Source organism: Maniola jurtina, chromosome 15 (genome assembly GCF_905333055.1).
Source record: "Maniola jurtina chromosome 15, ilManJurt1.1, whole genome shotgun sequence".
NCBI lineage: Eukaryota > Metazoa > Arthropoda > Insecta > Lepidoptera > Nymphalidae > Maniola > Maniola jurtina.
In genome coordinates this window covers 271,215-293,211 of record NC_060043.1, presented here as the reverse complement: position 1 = coordinate 293,211, position 21,997 = coordinate 271,215, and the positions used below count along the sequence as shown (strand labels likewise).

The following is a 21,997-nucleotide window of genomic DNA, read 5'->3' as shown; positions in this document are numbered from 1 at the left end:
GCTTATTTTATACTTTTCAAGAACTAACCCCATTAATTCGTTTCAAAGATTTGGCAAAATAAATGGGTTGATAATGAATTGTAAATTATGACGGAACAATGCTTCGCAGAACGCGGTCGGATCTTATACGGTCTTCAAATCTCCACACAATACACTTTGCAAGTTGCAACCACTGCCCTGTCACGACAACATGCTACATAGCTTGCTTTATGCTTACATTTCATCCTCATGGCTCAGAATACATTAGTACTGTTTATGGAAAGAAATTGCCTTACCCTACTAGACCTTCCTTCTTTTTCCTTGGTAGCAAGGAAAACCTTTTGAAGAAACTTAACTCCATAGAGAAAGTCTGTAAAGTTTTTCTTAGGAAGAAAAAGGTGAAGAATCGTGTATGATGGTGCGCTATAGGAGTCCTATATCCATCAGCGGATGCGAATAGAGGATGATGATGAAAACCCCAGTGACTATTCAAAGTACATATTAGAAACCTCCAGGACTTTTTTAACTATTCATTGCCTATACCCATTGTGCCATATAATACGTAAACTGTACCAAAAAATAATAAATATAACACAATTACATAATTGAACACTTAAAATTTGTTAAACATTTTAAATTTTTAACGTCTGAGATATAAGACAGTTTAAATAACAAGAAATTCAGTGATCATCCTGACAAAGTCATCACGATACCTATTGCCATCTAAACTCAACACCTGTGACTTGACGATGTTTTATTTCATGTTTAACATGGGACCAAACTAATTTTATAGCACAACCAAATTCACTTTCAGTAACTTTGCCATTTTTTCATTCATGTATTAAGATTTCTGTGGTTTCACTAGTTCTAGAAAGTGTGTTTGCGTTGTCTTCATAAAATCGATCACCGAATATACGACTAGGTATAGTCCTCCTTGTATGGCTTTTAGAAGTGGCCGGTACTGTCCAATTAGTTATACACGCTATCGATGTTAATACTTATCACAAAAACCTTAGGCAGGTCACACGCACAACAGGTGAAAACGTTTAAGTGCGGAAACCAGCCCAGAGAGAAGAAAAAAAAGAAGAAACCTTAGTCAAGTATATAATATTTCTGCCCGCATAAATAAAACTATCGGCAATGTATAATCAAAGCCGGTGTTGTATTTATAACGCTCAATTTACATCGTTCCCATAACATTCAACGGCTGCCTCGAGTAATAAATTACATGGGATGTTAACAAAGAAACAATTTGTTTTCCGGTTTCCTTGTTGAATTATCTTCGTAGACCAGAACACCAACTCAGGTTACGTGCAAAAGCGTGATGACAACTATCCAAAACATTGTTGGCGAGATTTGGATATTTCTAAAATCTAAAACAAATTGGGTAGGAAGTAACTAAATTGCCTTGAAGAAATGTACCAGAAATTGGATCCCTAAAGTAAATCCATTGCAGACCAAGCAAAGAAAGAAAAGTGGACAGGTAAGTAGATAGGTGAATGTTCTTGCAAAATAAAGAGTTTGAATTCAAACAAACAACCACAGCAGGGAAGAGTCTAATAATAACAAAACAGTTAGTATTTCTTTTCATGTAGTATGTAAATGAAAGTAGATAAGTAACTTAACCGCCAGTAAGGATACGAATAGAGAAACTAAATCTCATGTACCTAGTACGTAAATGAAAGTATTTTTATAAGATTTGCTTATAATTTACCAAAGAAAATGAACCGCCAGTAAGGATACGAATAGAGAAAAACAAAATCTCATTAATTCAAATTCTGATAAGTCGAAGAATTATTTGAATAAAATCGAATAAAGAAATCGTTATAAAACAAATGAACAGCCGTAACTTGAGAAGGTGCTTAAGAACATAATAATCGAATAAGCATATCTAGGTAGTAGGAATGATAAAGAGGAGTATGATTTCAAAGAAATCCAAACTCATAGTCCTAGTGCGAAGAAAATTCAACAAAGAAATCATAATAATATTGAAACGTGACGAATACATAAGTCATAAGGTGTTTGGTGACTACCAACAGCCAAATTCCATAACACGGGACGAGACCCGCGAACTATTTAAATAACAATAATGTGACTCACCTGATCGCCGGTTCTGTTCTAATACGACGATAACATTTGCGATTAGAATCTTGTCTTCTCTCTTCTAGTGCACAGTCCGTGGATTATCAGTTTTCACCTTATTATGTTAATTTGCTAAATCAGTTAATTAAGCTCACATGTGTTATTGCTAAGCGGTTAGTTTAAGATTAAATAATAATTTAAGTGTAAAGTTATTCGCGGAATGTTCGCGGATTCGTTTCGTTCGTGTGCCGCTCTCATGCACTTTTTGGGGTCACTCGGGGTCGGGTCGGATGGGTTTTGTCTTGTTTAGGAGCAGTCGGTACGTGCGGCGCGTATGGCGTCCGAGCGATCACTAGCGCCTGCAGCAGGCTGCCTCGCCTCGCAAGGCGCGAGGTTTCGTTGGGATGCGCCGGCGCACCCACCTCCTCCCTTTCCCGCAGGCTTTCGTGCCCCGAGAAACTTATCGCGTTCCGAGAAAACCAACTCGACGCTACGCTCGACTCGCACGATGTATAGTGATGTTATAATACTCTTGACCCAATCGAAGTCGAATTCGAAATGTCAGTTGACACCTTAAAACAAAGGTTAAGGTCAAGGTTATAATTTATTATTGCTTTCTTCATTACCTAACTGGTTATGAAGTATTATATTACTTTGTTATGATTCTTATCTTTCTTATGCGTATTGTAAATTTAATGTTTAGTTTTTTTTAATAAGTACTTAACTAATTATAATAGTACTTCTCGGGGTTCAGTATCCAAATAGTGCCAATTTGATCCTATCAGTAAGCCTCCGCTGTCCGTCTGTCTGTCCATTCGTCTGTCTGTCAGCGGGCTTTATCTCATGAACCGTAATTGATAGAAACTTGAAATTTTCACACAGTGTATAACAAATGATAAATTCTAGGATGGTAAATTTCAGAATAGCGGCCATGAAATATTAAAAAGTAGTTACATAGTGTTAAATCTCGTAAGTTGTACTTATTGGGTAACCAACTGAATCTAATTAATTAAAATGTTAATATTTTTCAGGGCCTCAAAATGTCCGATTAATTTATAATCGAAAGCTCCGATTCTTTAAAGTCGAATATGAAGGGACGACCCTGCTTGGAGCCGCATACATATCCAATTAGCCTAAGTGTGTTATTTATTTGAGACGATTGTTTTTTTTATTTACAAAGTTACCGTTAAGAGCCCTGGGTGCTATAATGTGTTATGCTTTGACAGACAATCGCTGTTTACAAACATAGTAGTATACAAAATCGTGCTTAGTTTTCGCTACGAAAGCTCAAAAGTTTGACATATTATAGCGCATGTTTAATTACATAAAAGCTTTATTAGTACTTACCTAACATTATCGCTAGATATAAAAGTGGATTTAACATAAGTTTAAATTAATATCTCACAATAAATAAGTAATTGATCTTAAACTGAGCAATGAAAACATTGCTGGTTCTCCAGTTTAATAACATATAACGCGAATAACGCGATGTTCAACGGCGTTTCCCGTTAAACGTAGACGTAGCCACGATCAACGTACATCGGCATTCACAATGCCGTTTGGCGTTAGACGGTAACTCCAATTCATGTGGCATTAGACGATAGACGTATGAAAGTTAAATGTTTTTCAAATCAGACAATTACTTACCAAGGACATACATTTTGCATTTTCGAGATAAGTAGTAACTTAATCTTAAATCATCAATATTGTGTCAGGCCCACGCGTTAAACAATGGCGATGTGAGAGAGATTTGAGAGAGAGTTATCCAATAATTGAATTTGGCGACGGCATGACACTGTCACTGTGCAGATGTAGAGACGTGAAATATTGATGCTATCTCAATATCTCAGTTATCTTACTCTGAAAATTGAAAATACTAATTATAGAAAACATTTAATTTTTTTTTTGTGTTTTAGTTTTCGGATTTTTTCCTTTACTTGTATATCTAATAGGTTTTCTTGGGCAGACCGACAGATAACAAAGTGATCCTGTAAGGTAGGAAACCTTCTTTCCTTTTGAGGTAGGTACGGTATTTTATTGACCTTGACACTTCTATCATCATCGTCCAGCAATGCGCGAGACTGCAATTACTTTATACTCGTAATTAGGCAATAAGGCCGCCTTTGCATACAATCGTTTTTGTTTTTAGTTTCTTTGTTTGTCTTGGTTATTTCATGTTTTGTGTGCAATAAAGTTTTCTATCTATGTATTTACTTTTATACACGGCATAATAGGTATTGTATTTATCATTAGTTTTTTAAGGAACTTGCTAGTTATGACAGCAATGTCGATCTCAGAGCTGGCACGGTATTTACAAGACGTGAGTGTACAGAACTCGACTAGGCCATGGTCTAAGCGAGTTGTCAAGGATGATGTGATGATACTATTTCCAGATAAAATCATCTTGTACCTAGTTGATGCAGAATACATTAACTATCAAATAGGAGAATCCTTGCCAAGGTTTTCTTTTACATTTACATGACGCATTGTAGGTTTTAATTAATCTTTGATCTCAGTTCAAGATACTACTACAATCAACATCTACACATCGTCATCATAAACTAATGTCTAATTGCCGGCTCACTACTAAGCACGGATCTTCTCTCAGAATAAGACAGATTTAGCCATAGTCTATCACTTTGCAGACAAAAACCTAGGTTTTTTCTAGCATTCTGGTTACACCTTGTATCACTCTGAAAAGTTAGAGGTGCGTGCCCGAGATCGAACCGCGGACCCGCCCGACTAGGGGCTGAAGTCTTAATCACTAGGTTATCATAATCACCGCTTAACATACGTATATGTTACGGGCAATTTTTTATAAGTCCGGGCACTACTAATAATGGCCGGTCTGTATTAATAATGCCCGACTCAATTGGACAATGTGATAAAAACAGCATGATTATTATTATTATTATTTTATTACTTTGCACAAGATAGGGTGGGCATTATTAATAATGGCCGGTTAAAGTGATAAATTAATCACTTTGCCCATCGCTCTTGGGCATTATTAATAATGGCCGGTCCTTATTAATAATGCCCAGTTAATCACGTTGCCCGTAACATATACACGTTACTTTCTTTTAATGTTTTTAAAATTGCGGTTTGGAAGTTTGTTATGGAGCACTGTTTTAAGATATGTGTATAACATGACTTTAATACTGTGAGGACAGTTATTTAAAGAATGTCAACATTCGCTCCAATTACATCGGCCCAAAATGCTAAATAATTAAAATGATAAAACTCACAAAAATGTTAATTTGAAAACATGAGGCGATATTAACTTCGATAAAAAAACTTAATTACCTTTAAATAATAAACCTTACATAAATTGAAATTTTATTATTGCTGTAAAAGATGGCGGCTTATGTAGTACGTAGGTACAGTCAGCAACAAAGCTAGGCTCACTTACCACCAGGTGAGATTGCAGTCAAGGGCTAATTTGTATTTGAATAAATAAATAAGAGGATGCCCGCGACTTCGTCCGCGTGGATTTAATTTTTTATAGATCCCGTGGGAACTGTTTGATTTTCCGAGATAAAAAGTCGCTTATTGACTTACAGGGACGCAAGCTACCTCGGTACCTTTCATACAAATCGGTTAAACGGCTGGGTCTTTAGGAATCCCGTGGGAACTCTTTGATATTCCGGGATAAAAAGTAGCCTATGTACATTCCCGGGATATAAGCTTACTCTATATCGAATTTCGTCAGAATCAGTTTAACTGTTGGGCCGTGAAAAGATAGCAGACGGACAGACAGACAGACACACTTTCACATTTATAATATTAATAGTATGTATGGATCGTTTCGTTTCAAAATTGACTTTGATTTGACATTCAAATGCAATAAATAAAACTAGCTTCCACGACTAGGCGTGGTTATATGTTTATCAAAAATCCCTTGGGAACTCTTTTGATTTTTCGAGATAAAAATTGTCCGTTACCGGATTTAAGCTATATCTGCAGGAAGGTGCCAAATTTTACAAAACCTAATAACCCGATGGGCGTGAAAAGCAAGCAGATACATATTTTCGCATTTGACGGGATTTTCAAGTCTAAACCCATGCGGACGAAGTCGCGGGCATCTGCTAGTAATTATAGCTTACGGTAAAAATACCTAGGTAGATAAAGTTTAAGAAACTGCTTTTCCTCGAATCCTAGTGATAGTATAATCTAATTGGAAAACTTTCGCGTGGGCTCCAACCATTGCGTCAGAGGATGTCAATTAAAAGACAACCTTCGTAGGTGTAAGGAAAACCGTATTTAAAAATATTAATGTGTAAAACGTCTCGACTGGCGATGTAGCCGCCATTGGTTCGAGGTCGATATGATTCATGCTGCGCTTGCGCCGTTTATCTTGGGTGTTATGCTTATGAGTATTAAGGAGAACGCACACTGTCGGAAGACTCCCAAGAAGTAGACTACACCATGTTTTTTTACTAGCTGATGCCCACGACTTCGTCCGCGTGGCTTTGGGTTTTTTAAATCTCGCGGGAACTCTTTGATTTTCCGTTGCGCATTAGCATCGTAGCAACCCCCTGCCAGACACCCTAACACTTTTAAAATTTAAGAGCGTCTGGCAGGGGGTTGCCACCAAATTTAATATCTGGCAATGCATGACGTGATTTGTAATTTACTATTCCCAAGAAAATATGAAAAATTGGACTTTATATTTTGACGTGTTTGACGCAAGATTTTATACACCTTTATTACAGTGCTATCACCCAAAATTACCATGATCCAAACTTCATAGTCGCTGATCTTTTTTATCTGTGTTAGGGACAATACGCAGAGAAACTTTCGGCTTTTATAAAATAACGAAGGTCTGGCACGCACTGGCTCTCGATCTATTGCAACAGCTAGGCTGCATTGTGTGCGCCTATAGCAGCGCAACTCTGTCTCGAGGTATAGGGTCATCTTTATTGATGGATAATTTTATTGACTTGAATTTGAATAAGTACCTATCCTACTTATAGTTAGTCAATAAAGTCGGTTAAGTTATAGTGTTTCAGTTATCTTGATCTTGAGCTATCAGGGTTAGCCAGCCATTGAATGTGGTGATTTCTTTTTTTTTCATTCAATTACATTCTAGGCAACACACATTTGCGTTTCTAAGTTTTTCTGCGACATGACAGAAAAAGCTAATTAGTTTTTTTACCGGAGTTTTCTTAGTAGAATCTGCTTTCCTGTAGTTACTACAAACTTGAGCCTTGATAGCTCAACAATCTAGAAGCAGGCTGAAATCAATGGAAAGGTTCATGGTTAATGGTTCAAACCATACTAGTTAGTTTGCACTATTTATAGTAGCTATTCCTATTAACATAAGCTTTATGTATGGTTCTAATTAAAGGGGTCAAAGAAATATTCGGTAGGTATTCAGTCGTACCTATTATGGCTAATATAGTTTTAAAAGAAAACAGAATTTACAGAAAAATTATCAGATTAAATGCATATTATTACTTTATTGAATAAACAATAAAATTGACCATGTTTTTCATTAAAAAATAGTGATACAATTATATTATGAAGTATATTTCGGTAATCTGTTTTGCCCTTACTGTGAAGCTGTGAACACCCAATTAATGTTGAATATATCCGACCTCAAACAGCTGACGTGCCAATAAATTTTGCATACAGCTTAAGAGGCCTCGGCTCGGACTCCGGGGGCGACCGAACAAGGCCAGCGAAATGCATACCCGTCCCCATTGAGTAAAACGACTCGAAGAACAATCGAGCGCCAAAAAAGCGCCTCTCCTCACCTTTTCTTTTTTGTGGACGACGACGGTGGGAAATAGTTATAAGATACATGCAGTTTGATTCCGGAAAATTTGCATCAATCATTATTACAATCGCAATCGTCGTGATTAACTGAATTTATGGTGTTATTGTTGCAACAATGCTTGTAGCTGTGAGCGACCGTCAATCAGTCAGAGGTGATTACAACTGCCACATTGTAGTTTCAAATCGATTATTTTGGGGATATCACTGACTCTAGTAAAATGGCAACTCTATGTCTTTTTCTTTACATGACGAGATAATGACGTCATTATCTGTATCACAAACGAACGTACGTCTTTGGATGGCTTTGGAATGACATTTGCTATTGTCTTAACTGACTGAGTATTTTTACAATAATGAAAAAGTTGTATAAACAAGAAAAAAATATTTTCGCGTTTAAACTACCACAAATTCATACTTTTCGAATTTTTCCTTTACTTGTGCCCAGTGTCGGATTAAGACTACTTGGTGCCCTAAGCAATCCATGCCTGTGGGCCCCCCTATCCGTATGTCAACTAGAATCGGTCTTTAAACCTTTACCGCCTATAAAATTAGTTTTTTGTTTATTTATTGAAATGCGCCTTGCGGCTTTCGGGGGCATACGAATTGTCGAATGCACAAGCGGGCAGCGAGTGGGCAAGCGGGAGTGGGGTTATGACTCTAGGTCGGACTCTATGTCAACTTAAAACGCGCGAATTCTCAAATTAGTCCTAGAAACTTTTTTTGGTGTGGTTTTTGTTGACGTGAGAGTGAGACGTGATGCCCTAAGGACGGATTTTTTTTGTGCTTCTTCTGGTGCCCCCTCAGACGTGATGCCCTAGGCAATTGCTTAATTTGATTAAGGGTTAATCCGTCACTGCTTGTGCCTACCTACCTACTTACCTGCCTTTCATGATTCTAGGGCGACGGGAAGTATCCTATAGGTTTTCTTGACGGATACGATCGATGGACTAATAGACAGACAAACAACAAAGTGATCCTATAAGGGTTCCATTTTTCTTTTTGAGATACGGAACTCTAAAAATATATTAAAAATACTTTCATCTACTGGGGAAAATGTAACATTATTGTTAGATCTGTATTTTTCTTAGTTTAGACCTAGTTTTATTGTATCGTAGTCTACAGACTCATAACACTTACAAAGTAAAAAAAAATTGCATGCTAAAATTGAAATCCAATTAAGAAAGCCTTTAAGTCCATAAATTACAATAAACCCCTGGTCTGGAAATATCGATGAGCTTATGAGTGTCGTGAGTGTGCGTGGCACAGGGTGCGTGGGCGAGTGACGTCACCCGACCACCCTATATAAGGCAATCTCCTTCGCCAGTAAATTATCGTGTGTCAATACAGTTATATTACATACAATGTAATGGTAATGAAATGATGTAACCTTTGCATTTTTTGCAAATAGCTATTTAGGTTTCGTCAACTTGCAATTTTGGGTGAAGCTTTCTACAATCGTAGATCACCCATATTACAATAAAAAATCATAACCATTTTTTTTGGATTTGCTGTAGTCGGGTAAAAATACTAAACTGTTTGTTTCTTTCCTTCAGGGCTAAGATAAATTAAATATTTAAAGGTTGGAGAAAAAGCTATGAAAACAAACCGATGAGTAGGTACTTATTCGGCTGGTTTGACTAACATGTCTCATTTCGAATCTTTGTCTCTACATCTCTCAAAAAGCATGACTTTATATTACTTTTTATGGACTTTTCGCTACAGGGATTATAAATAATAAAATATGCAAATGTGCTTTCTATTCGAATACAAGTCTTCCTGGAAATTAAAATGGGTCGGCGCGTGCGCAGTTTATTGGGAAGCGTCGTGCGCACGATACACAAGTCGTACCTAATAGGCACAATAATATACTTACTAATAATAATTATTATGTACGTTGGACATGCACGACACTTCTCCAATTGCATAGTAATGATACCACAACTCTATTCACCAATCTTATGCTTTAAAAGAAGTGATCAAGCTCAGATCGTTAGGATTTAGTCTAGAAAGATTATTTTTGTTATTCAGATACAAGTCAGCCCTTGACTGATATCTCACCTGATGGTAAGTGATGATGCAGTCTAAGATGGAAGCGGGCTAACCTGGAATGAATATGGAAGATTTCATTCCTTACTCCTTTGGTTTCTATATTGTATACTATGTATATTGTATCTAGCATACGGTCCTGTGGCACGCCGCCTGTATTGCTCTAAATCCAGTATCCCCCAGAGCGGGGATGGGCAGAGATGGTCAACCTAAGCTTTTGATCGACGAGGCGACAAACGACAGTCGTTACGTTGATAAAACCTGTCGTGTAATCTAAAGATGCTTAAAAAGCTGAATGAATCAATATACGGGGGCGTGACCTTGGCGAATGATGGATGCTCAGCCGAATAGCCCATTGTATTTGATCCTCTAATGGCACAGTTAATTGCTAGAAATTGCAGGGGTACTCAGTGGAAAGTAGGTACTACGCCACGAACGATGGTTTTTTATTTATCATTGAAACGTTCGTTATTTATAATCGTACTAGACTTGAAGATGTTTAATCTTGACTCTCAAATTAGTAGGGGTGCGTCATGGATGAGCCTGTACCCGGGTGTCACCGATGATAAATGCCATCAAGCATGTGACTTTATCGCAGCTTATTTAAACTTAAATAACTGCATTGTATTTGTTTAAGTTTAAGTAAGCCCTTTGCCTTCAAAGTAAAACGAGATAGTTCACTTATGAGTGTACCTATAACCTCAGTAACCTACATTTTCGGTGAGTAAGTGTCTGCGCATCAAGGGTAGCCGGTTCGACGCTTGCGATGTAGCTGAGGACAGACTTCATTGTCCTTTCTGTTTTCAAGTACTTACGTACTTACTTGTATTTTTTTAAATAGGTTCTGCAAATAAGTTTTTAACAAAATGAAGAAACTTAATGACATCTAGACGCATGGAATCAACATTTTTTGATTTTGAAACAGAAGCACTACTTACTAAATTTTGAACACCAGAAGCTTTATATATCAAGTGGGGTATCATATTTACCTTACTTGTACGTTCTAAAACAGAGTTTATTTATTTTTAAGTATAATAGTTTTTGATTTATCGTGCAAAATGTCGGAAAAAATACCCGAGTACGGATCCCTCGGTACACGAGTCTGATTCTAAGTCTACGGGAAGTACTCTATAGGTTTTCTTAACAGACAAGACAGACGGACAGACGAACAGACGGACAGACAGACAGATAGACACACAGACAGACAACACACTTGATCCTATAAAATCCTTCAAGTGAGAGTTAAAAAAGCGTTGAATTCAACCTTCCTATTCCTTACATCTATCTGTTCGAGTGTATCCACTGACAGGTAGGTACTTACTTATAATGGGTTCGATTTCTGATTGCGGTTAGTCTAACGTTACAGATTGCAGCGAGAACTTTACACGCACTTGCAACAGCGGCGCTTGCGCAAGTGAAGTTAAATGACACATTACACTAAGTAAACATAATTTGTTAAGTTCTATCAACACGATCAAGCCATCGCCAGATCACTCCTGAGCAAGAGTCAATGAGAAGGGTAGGCCATGGTCGGCCACATTGGCCCAGAGAGGATTGGCAGACATCACACACTTTTGAGAACATTACGGAGAAATCTCAGGCATGCAGGTTTCCTCACGATGTTTTCCTTAACCGTTAAAGCATGTTTCTTAAAAGTAAAGATAAACTAACACTTTTCAGAGCTATAGTAATTAAATATCAATTGTTTTGCTTAAAACGCACATAACTCTAAAAAGTGTTAGGTACTTTGTTTAGCCCAGGTATTTCCGAGGTTCCGAGTTCCAACCATATGGTCAGATCGGTTTGATCATAAAATTAAGTCGAAATTTTATTACTATAGTGTTAACCTACAGCATGTATCCGAAGGTTAAACCTATTTATAAAGCGCAATATGTGTCAGAAATAATTAATAAATAAGTAAACTTGAATTCTAAAGAATCATTTTAATTGCAAATCATCAAAAACAGGCCAGGGTTGGTGACATCACGTTGATTGTAGAAAACAAGATTTTCCTCGAAGCCTGCACTCGTCCCGATATGGTGGTGGCCACCGGCCGGTGCCCGGTGCCACCGATATGGTGCTCATTGCTAATTCTGCTATTCACAGTTGAGACAAATTGGTTGAAATGTGCATTGATTCATTTGCGCTGCGTATGCGCTGCCAAAGTACCTAGAGGTTTTTTCAAATTCTACCGAATAAAATGAGTGTAAAGTTCATTGGTTCATGTGTGCGTAAAAATTATCTGAGTATCTTTATTCGGTTTATGGGGTATCGTTAGAATCTTTTTAATACAGTTGCTCATAAAGTGGCGTATTGCAGGGACGTATAGCGTTCGGGATGTGGGCTATCACATACTCGTGCTTTTTCTTTACCTTTCCCGCACTCGTGCTTTTTCTTTCCCAACTGTCAAAATATTAAAAAGAAAAACCAACCATGAAGTTTTTACTAAAAAAAATCATAGAAGTTTTTATGATTCATGCAAATACGTATTTCTAATAAGAAGCTACTAATTTGTTTCAATATCAGATTTAATGATTTGATTGAATGAGTTTGGTTAGGTTTCATTTCATTTCATCTCATTAAATTTCATTTTCATTTCATATCAATAAAAAACTTCTACTGAAGACTTGGCTGTATGGGCATAGTTCCCTTTGCCTACCAGAATGGGTGAAGAAAAAAAAAACTCTGCTTATATTCTACGGTTGGCGCCATTTTTCAGAAATTTTCTTTGCGAGTTTAGTTGTTGGTTGCTTAAAATGAGTAATTTCGACCCTAGTTTTTTATATCTATTAACAATAAAGTTGTTTTAAATTAAATTAAATTAAGTTAGTTGAGTTTATTGTGTTTATATTATTTTATTAAATTGCTTCATTTTTTCGCAACTGTATTAAAAATAGTCGTTCAGTACACGTGCGGAACCGTCATTGCAACTCGTTCCGACTGTCAACCCTCGCCTTCAGCTACGCCTCGGCTCGGGTAGACATTTGTCGGAACTCTTTGCAATGACAGCCTTTCCGCACTTGTAATGAAATATACTATTACACCATCCCGCGTGACACAGGCTATTATGTTTAATTTTTGGAAAAAAATTCAATATAGCGGCATTTTTGTGTCTACTTTTTAATTCGTTTTTTGACAGGACAGTCGTGAGCTCCACAACTTTTAGAGTTCCACACCCCAAGGCTGCTAATGGGACCCTATGACTAAATCTCCGCTGTCTGTCCGTCCGCCCGTCTCTGTTAGTGGGCTGTATCTCGTGAACCAGAATAGGTAGAGAGTTGACATTTTCGCAGATTGTGTATTTGCCACTACTGGAAAATTTCAAAATGGCCGATAGCGGCCATTTTTAAATATCCATAGGGATATTTAAAAAAAACTAGTGTTATTTCTTGTACGATGGTACGGAACCCTGTGTGTGCTAGTCCGACACGCACTTGGCCAATTTTTTAAGATACTCAATTCAATTTTTGAGAGTAAAGTAGGTAGCTTGCTAGGTATTTTATGATTGTTCGACATATTTTTTATTTTGGTAAAGCAGGTAACAATAGGTATAAAATTTAAATAGGCACGAAAAACTTAAAGAGGAATTTTTACGAATCGAGGTACCTATTTTGGGTCATTCATAAAAATATCTTCTCTCATAAATGGATGCGCGTGGGCAATGTAGATCGAGAACTATATTGACTTATAATATGACAGATTATGTCACTTTAACACTTTAGAAGACCTTTGATTTCCTATGGATTAATTGAGTTTTCTGATTTTATCTCAGGAATAAAGCTTCTCATGATAAAGGTACTCTGAATTTTTTTATTAAGTAAAAAATATGCATCTATGTAGCTATATATAGGTAATTACTAAGTACAACTTGATAATTCTACTCGTAAACTATCAAACCAAAATAAGCATACGTAAAAATCTACAACTTCAAGATTTCCTAGTTCTGGAATAAGGATTTTTTTTGAACTTTGGGGGCCTAGTAATTTTCATATAGCAAAATAATCTTTACTCAAAATATGATGTACAATACAGCTCAAACCTCTGCGCTGGCCTAGAAAGAGATTTTAGGTACAAGTCTGTTCTTTAGCTAAACTCCGCAACTCTATTTGACCACCTCTCCAGCGCAGTGGTACAAGCGCTGTGTTCATATCAGTGGGAGGTCCCGGATTCGAATTCCGGCAGGGGATTAGAATTTTATAATTCCTAAATCTTTGGTCTGGTCTGGTGGAAGGCTTCGGCCGTGGCTAGTTGCCACCCTAACGACAAAGCCGTACCGCAAAGCGATTTAGCGTTCGGGACGATGCCGTGTAGAAACCAAAGGAGTTTAATAAAAACTGCCATATTCCCCTTTCAGGTTAGCCCGTTTCCATCTTAGACTGCATCACCACTTACCACCAGGTGAGATTACAGTCAATCAAGGGCTAACTTTTTAAATTGTAATGGATAAAAAGAAGGACTAGTTTATCACGGCACGGCTATTAATAATAAAACCGGCCAAGTGCGAGTCAAACTCGCGCACCAAGGGTTCCGTACTCGGATATTTTTTGACATATTGTACGATAAATCAAAAACTATTATGGATAAAAAAAACTAACAATCTGTGTTGGAAAGTACAGATAAAGCCCATTCATATGATTGCACACTCGGTATAGTTTTCGGATTTTTCCTTTACTTGTGCTATAAGACCTACCTTCCTGCAAAATTTCACGATTCTAGGTCAACGGGAAGTACTTACCCTACCGAACAGACCGACAACGAAGTGATCTTATTAAGTTTTCTTTTATTCCTATTATGAGGTACGGAACCCTAATAAATAGGCAGTTTTTAAATTTTGGTAAAATTATGCCAAGGGCCATTAATAACGTACCAACCAGCTGCAGTATCTTTTAATCAAGGGCCATTCAGGCCCTCAAATAAGATGTCAATCTGGTAAGTAAATGTCACCGTGAGATAGCCTAAATGTTATAGTTGCTGGCCGTCGTCGGCCGTCTAGCATGATATGGAGGCTGTCTGTGAGCGCGACACGTTCTACATGGAGCGAACAGATGGTGTCTCTCAGGACAGGGCGACCATGTATCCAGCTTCTCATTAACCCCCGACCCAAAAAGAGGGTGTTGTAAGTATGACTTGTGTATCTGTGTATCTGTCTGTGGCATCGTAGCTCCTAAACGAATGAACCGATTTTAATTTAGTTTTTTTTTGTTTGAAAGGTGGCTTGATCGAGAGTGTTCTTAGCTACAATTCAAGAAAATCGGTTCAGCCGTTTGAAAGTTATCAGCTCTTTTCTAGTTGCTGTAGTAACCTTCATTGTCGGGGGTGTAGTAAATTTTTAATTTACACTTGTTTTTACTAAGTTTTTACCGGACTAGGTCTCTTCCAGGACTTTGAGATTATGAATTTGATGAATGGTTATTTTTTTAAATCCTTAAAACCAAAAATTTAATAAAGAACTAGGTAATGTGATCCGATGTTACACAGATAAGGATTAAGGATGTCAAGTATAGGGAATGGAATAAAAATGAATACTTGTTTTTAATATTTTTATTAAAAAATATTTTAATAGGTATTTTAAAAAAACGTCATAATTTTATCATCGGATATTGCTATTCATAAATATAAATTAGGTAACAGTAAAATAACATTAGTAAAAACAAATCGATTTGCTTTATCCTAAAACTAAACTAACTTTATGCCGTTACGAATCTCTCGACGAATTCTTCACAAACTTCCAACTGTCTGTTTCTGTAATGGCAGTTCTCGCGAGCGTGAGATATCACAGGCGCAGATCTGTCAACTTCTATGAATTCCACGTACGTGTCTGGATCGTCGAAAGCCTTCTGCGCGGCGACCGGATCCATTAAAACGAACGGAAATATCATAATCGCCACCACCATGCCGAACTTCCGAGCCTTCTCACACCAAATTAAAAATGCATCTTCATCATAGCTCAAATCACGCATTCTCTGTTTCGTCAGCTCATCTACATTATCCACGAATTCCGAATAATAATGTCTGAGGAGCACGTTTTCATATCGATCGCGAAAATCTCTAGAAGTAGTCAAATACAGCAAGGACATGACATCGAATTCGGGCGGACCGTATCGAATACATTGGAAATCTAACAGCAAAGCATTTGTTACTTCATCCCCCTTGTACTTAAACAGTATATTGTTTGCCCAAAGATCTTTGTGAACGATTACGTTAAGGGTATCTTCATATTCCTTAAGAGTGTTACTGCCTTTAATATAAAGTTCGCATAACTTTGCTTCCAAATCTGCCGGGTAATGATCGTATTTTGAGGAGAATTCTCTAAGAAAATTGTTAGTCAACTTAGCACCGCTTTTCACCCATAGTGTATCACCGAAAGACATCGGTGGCTCCAGTACAATATCACCGTATTTGTCCATAAAATTATATCCACGATCTTCAGATTTCTTTTTTGACTCGTATTTTGCAAATGCAGCGTGAAAACGTGCTACCGTTGATACAGTAGTGAAGATGTGGTCTTTGTCGAGATATCTTTGCACCGGATACGTCTTGTAGCCCTGCTCACAGAGGTCAGGCATCACTAATACCTTATCGTTATGAATAAAGGCTTTTGTGTACCAGGAGTTTTGACCTGAAATAAATACAAATATAGGTAGAATATACAGCTAAGTATGAGTAATTTTTTCTATGAATGAAATACTTATTGAAACAATTTTAACTAAGCCAACCAGTTAGCTCAAAGTTATAGCTCTGACTCGCTAATGTTTTCCCTTCCTTCTTTTGTCTTTAATCTAAAAGGTATATGTTGGCAGAGAAGAAATATTGATATTCTTGTACCTAGGCGAAACTCGAAATTAAAACTAGGTAATATTAGGCAGGTAACACCTCTGCTTTTACTACGGCTACCGGAAACATACCTATTATAATATTATAGCTTACAACGCATGCTAGATCTTACCCCCAATTTCCTGCATCTCTTCAAGCAAATTAAACATCAAAGCCTCTCTGTTAAAAAACTGGTTTTCAACAATCAAATCTGCTTTTGGCTTGTTCACTAGCGGCAAGGTCTTGATAAACAAATGTATCCTCCTCACGCAATCATTTTCTTTTACATTAATTGTCATTTTAAAGTGGTCTCCGACGAAACCCTTTAAGCCATCTTCGGAGGCTGGTCTTATATGGTAATCAATAATTTCAAATATTTGATCCGTTGTCTGTTTTACTATGTAATGAAGTTCCTTTTCAGTCAAAATGTCTTCTGTTTTTTTCAATAGCTTCCCATTTTCAACACTATCCATTTTGTCTTCCCGATATACACATCTGATCTTGTTTCTGGCTGTTTTCAAATGCTCGGCGAATAGGATGCACTTGCAGAATTGCTTCCCTGTCGGTGAATTATCCAATAATAGACGACTGTTCATATCATATTGCACATAAAGAGGACGTTATTTCTTATGCAGTAAGATTTTTATGAAAAAAGTTGCCTTCATTCGTTATTATTATTTTTATAACACCATTGCTACTACAGCCGCTGAATTCAACTCGGCTGGCATCCGGAATGCTTCGAGATGTCTTCACGTCCGAGATTCCAGTCGCCCCAGTAGGTGCGTCTCGTTTGATGCGGTCTGTCCACCTAGTCGCCACCCTACCGGAAAAAATGTGCCGCCACGGCCGAAGCCACCCACCAGACCATACCTAAGGAATAGCTATATCTTCAGTCTTCATATCTAGGAGAAACTGGATGACTGACATATCAACATCTCTAAAAAAATTGCGATTTTTAGGGTTCCGTAGGTACCTTAAAGGGAAAAAGGAACCCTTATTGGATCACTTCATTGTCTGTCTTTTTGTCCGTCTGTCTGCCATATCTGTTAAGAAATCTATAGGGTACTTCCCGTTAACCTAGAATCATGAAATTTGCCAGATAGGTAGGTCTTACTAAGTAAAGACATAAATCGGAAAACCATGAATTTTTGGTTACACCACAAAAAAATAAAGTATTTCACGAAAAAAAATAATTTAGTGAATCACATTACATGGCGCAATCGTGTTCTACATAAAAATGTTAGGTATATCTTGTACGATGGTACGGAACCCTTCGTATGCGTGTCTGGCTCGCACTTGATAGGTTTTTTGTAATTGCACTTATAATATGTACGTAGAAATCCATCTGAGGAGAATAATATTATGAAAAAAAAAAATCTTTACCATCGATAAAATAAACGTGTTTTTATTGAGCGTGTATATTTTCACCATTTTTGGCGTATGCGGGAATGTTAATAGGCTTGTTACGACACCGTGTGGAATGAGAGCCGAGCAGCCGCGGCAGCCGTGGTGTGAACCAGAATTAGGTCAATGCTGCTCACTTCAAATGTAGGTAACTAAGTATTTAGTAAGTGTAACGCGTAAAAAATGAGTTCTCACGCGCCATTTAACTTTGTGTCAAATATCATGTCATAGTACGATTTTAGTCCTTACTAGCTCATGCCCGGAGCTTCGCCCGCGTGGATTTAGGTTTCTGAAAATCCCTATTTAGTTAAAATCCCTATTTATAGGGATAGTATAGATTTTAAAGGTGAACCGTACTTTTGACATGAGAGTTGGACCCAGTCATTTTTTACGGACTAGGTATAAGTATATATTATGGTTCAACAAAATACTTAGTCCGAACAAAATAACTTCTCTCGCACTCTCCTACTTATGCAAGCTACAGTTATTATTGGTGTCACATCAAAAGTTTCCAAACTTGAACTTGCGCAGTGGGAGCATTGTATTTCTATGGGATTGGGTGACTATATTGATTTACCTACATAACATTTTTGGTGTCCCTTTTAGAATTAAACTGTCGACCTTTCAGATTTCAGTCCCCTTCTAAACTGTTGAACTATCGTGGACCAGGTTAGATAATAAGTAAACTACACTAAGTACAAATCCTGTCCGCAATCGGGTACAAAGGAAAACCTATTATATCTCGCCCATCCTGAATTATGTGATAACGATCAGGAGGCTAAGTGGAAAATTGTTGCCACATGTATGCGATCGGTTTGACCCTGGGCTTCAGAGGGCACCTGCATTCACTCTTTGTAAACTAGCCATCATCTTCATGATGAACGCATCGCCGGCTCACTACTGAGCATGGAATGAGAAGAGTTGGGTGGCCATATAGTCAACGCTACCATGCGGATTGGCAGACTTCAAGAACATTATGGAGAACTCTAGTCTAGGGAATGCAGGTTTCTTCACAACATTTTCCTTCACCGTTAAAGCAAATGTCATTTATTAATTACTTAAAACACACTAGTTCGATAAGTTAGAGGTTGAAATTGAAACCCGGACTAAGAGGTCGATTTTATCATCGCTTTTTTTCAAACTTGGGCATATCAATTAACTATATTTTTAGTTTGATTTATTTCATCACATCAGAATTACCTACTTACAATGATATAAAATCTAGTTCTTTTAAAATAAAGTTATGAATGGAATCCGCTCGCCGGCCATCTGCAGTTCCTTACGTAGATAGTATATAGTATGGCTCACTACGTCGTATAAGTACCTAACTACCTACCTACATTCAATTCTCGTAGGTATTTTAATGTTGCGCTTAATATTGTTTAAAAAGTTCGGTAAATTGATTGAGGCAGTTTTCTCTCGCTACATTCCCAAAACGTATTTTCCCACGAATTCTTCACTAACTTCCAACAACTTGAGTCTGTACTGAATATTTTCTCTAGCATGCTCTACCACCGGCTTGAATCTGTTCTCTGTCAGGCGCTCCATGTACGTATCCGGGTTATCAAACGTCGACTTCCCTACTTCAGGATCCATGCAGACACAGGGCAAAGTGGCACTCGCTTGTGCCATTCCAAACATACGGGCCTTCTTGCACCAAGTTAAAAACCCTTCAAAATCATATTTCAAATCTTGCAATCTCCTTTTAGTAGCATCGTCTAAATTCTCCGAAAATACTCCATAGTAAGTCTGAAGAACTTCACTTTCATAACGATCCCGGAATTCGTTAGACGTTGTCAAATATAACAACGACATCAGATCAAATGCAGGTGGAGCATAAGTTGAAAGTTGAAAGTCTATTAGTACAGCGTTTATTGGTACATCATTTTTGTACTGAAACAGAATGTTGTTCGCCCACAAATCTTTATGAATAACTAGATTGAGGGTGTCTCCATTATTTTTGAGACTGGCATAACCTTGAATGTAGAGTTGAGCTAGTTTTTCTTCCAAATCTGCAGGATAATGTTTTGCTTTAGACGAAAATTCTATAAGGATGTTGTAAGTGACTTTAGCTGCACATAGTAGCCACTGAGAGTCACTGAACTCCTGTTCAATAATTAAGCCATTTTCCTCGAGAAAGTCTGGTTTTTGTTGGTTTCTTTTTGTGAAGTAGTTCGCAAAGGCTGCGTGGAAGCGGGCCAGCGACGTGGCCGATACGAAGACGTGGTTGCGATCAAAGTATGTCTGTGACGAACATGTCTTGTAACCGTGGATGGAAAGATCTGGCATTACCAACATCTTCTCGTTATGAATGACTGCTTTGGTGCACCAGGGTTTTACACCTGCAATAAAATAAATATGATTTGAATCAGCGATATAAATACAAGGATGATATAAAAGCTTAATTTGCTATAATCCGCCAAACCAACGAAATCTGTATGGTACGCAGCACCATACAAATTCCAACACTACTCTTGAGTAAAGAGTGTGTGGTGTTGAAATTTGTGTGGTGGTGTGGTGGTTTGTATTTTGCGGAAGTCCATGAGGACTTCCGCAAAATAACGCCTGCTTCTATAATACAGCGATATAAATGTTGAATTATCTAATACCTACAAATATCAAAATAAAAAACACTTGTACCGAGTACTAATACGAGTATTTTCTTGTTCCTTTTATGGCGTCGGTATTCACTTAGAGAAAGGGTTTTTTGAAAATTCTACAACTAACAGGATGTTAAATAAGAGCTGAAAGTTTGTATGAAAATCGGTCATTTTTCAAATTACCCTACATCTACTCGTATGAAAATAATTGGTATTTATAGATATAGATTTTCGGACATAAATGAAGAATACGTGTTTATGAAAAGAAGTTTATCATCGTGATGATGAAAGCTAACGGTAAACAGAAAATTGCATCAAAATACCGGCATATCGAGTTTGTTTTACTCGTAAAATATGAAGCCAGGTAAACACTTACAGTTCACCTCCTGAATATGTTCAAGCAACTGAAAAACCAAAGCTTCCTTCTTAAAAAACTGATTCTGCTCTATGAAATCAGCTTTAGGCTTATTTCTCGTTGGTACTATCTTTACGAACAAATGGATCTTTCGCACAAAGTTGGATTCATTTACGCAAAGCGTCATCCTGAAGTGCTCTCCGAGGAAACCAGCTAAGCCTTCCTCACAAGCTGGTTTGAGATCGTAACTTATGATTTGGGAACCCGGTTCGCACATTCGAGCTACTATGTAATGTAGCTGTTTCTCCGTCAAGACGTCGAGTACGCCTTTCTTCTCTGCTTCGGACATTTTGGTTACTGTAGAACAGAAGTCTTGAGATATCAAAAAGACCTGCTTTTGTCGCGAATAAACCGTGTTCTACTCAGGAACCTAATCATTTATAGCACGCTTTTGCTTATTATGCTGTTATCATTTGTGCATCTTCGTCCAACTAGCTATTACTCGCGAATTGGTTTGTGGAAAAATGTTCTATGGGGGAAAAAACCCATGTTGTGTGCCCTAAGTACCTACCTACTCTTCCGCGATCCATGTCTCCTACCAATTACAATACGGGGGACAGAACTTTCTCTTTTTAAGAACCATCGAGAAGAATGGGTATCTGCTATAGGCAAATGCGTCCCGTCTTCACTCACTCGTCCCAGTATCATCACTTTCCATCAGGTGTGATTGTTGACAAAGCGTGTGCTTATTTTTAATTAAAAACATAATATTTTCTCATAGCCAAAGTAATTCTTATGTCCATCTCTGAAAGTGCATGCATTATTATGTACCTACCTAATTTAAAAAATCGATTCAGCAGTTAATTAAAAGGTAATGGACAGACAGGCTTTTGCATTTTCAATATATAGGTGTGGAATTATTTTATCTATCCAATAATAG

At 37.5% G+C, this 21,997-nt stretch overlaps 3 protein-coding genes across 16 annotated transcripts in view; all 3 read right to left on the bottom strand.

The window, feature by feature from the left end:
* LOC123872836 (microtubule-associated protein futsch) overlaps nt 1-2,428 on the bottom strand; it is a 119,621-nt gene extending 117,193 nt beyond the window's left edge. For 10 of the 14 annotated variants that reach the window (XM_045917407.1, XM_045917395.1, XM_045917398.1 and 7 more), the window contains exon 1: nt 2,080-2,428. The gene's annotated coding sequence lies outside the window, so the exon portion shown is untranslated. The remainder of the gene's footprint in view (nt 1-2,079) is intronic. The other 4 variants (XM_045917405.1, XM_045917406.1, XM_045917410.1 and 1 more) reach the window with 1 other exon arrangement.
* Nucleotides 2,429-15,442: 13,014 nt separating this feature from the next.
* On the bottom strand, nt 15,443-17,327 carry LOC123872849. Its single transcript, XM_045917432.1, has 2 exons — nt 16,832-17,327; nt 15,443-16,504 (listed from the first exon to the last, which is right to left on the bottom strand). The coding sequence occupies exons 1-2, from the start codon at nt 17,292-17,294 to the stop codon at nt 15,573-15,575; spliced, it is 1,395 nt and encodes a 464-aa protein (XP_045773388.1). The 5' UTR covers nt 17,295-17,327; the 3' UTR covers nt 15,443-15,572.
* A 1,926-nt stretch (nt 17,328-19,253) lies between these two features.
* LOC123872851 lies at nt 19,254-21,514 on the bottom strand. Its single transcript, XM_045917436.1, has 2 exons — nt 21,079-21,514; nt 19,254-20,444 (listed from the first exon to the last, which is right to left on the bottom strand). The coding sequence occupies exons 1-2, from the start codon at nt 21,404-21,406 to the stop codon at nt 19,525-19,527; spliced, it is 1,248 nt and encodes a 415-aa protein (XP_045773392.1). The 5' UTR covers nt 21,407-21,514; the 3' UTR covers nt 19,254-19,524.
* Between the last annotated feature and the right edge of the window lie 483 nt (nt 21,515-21,997).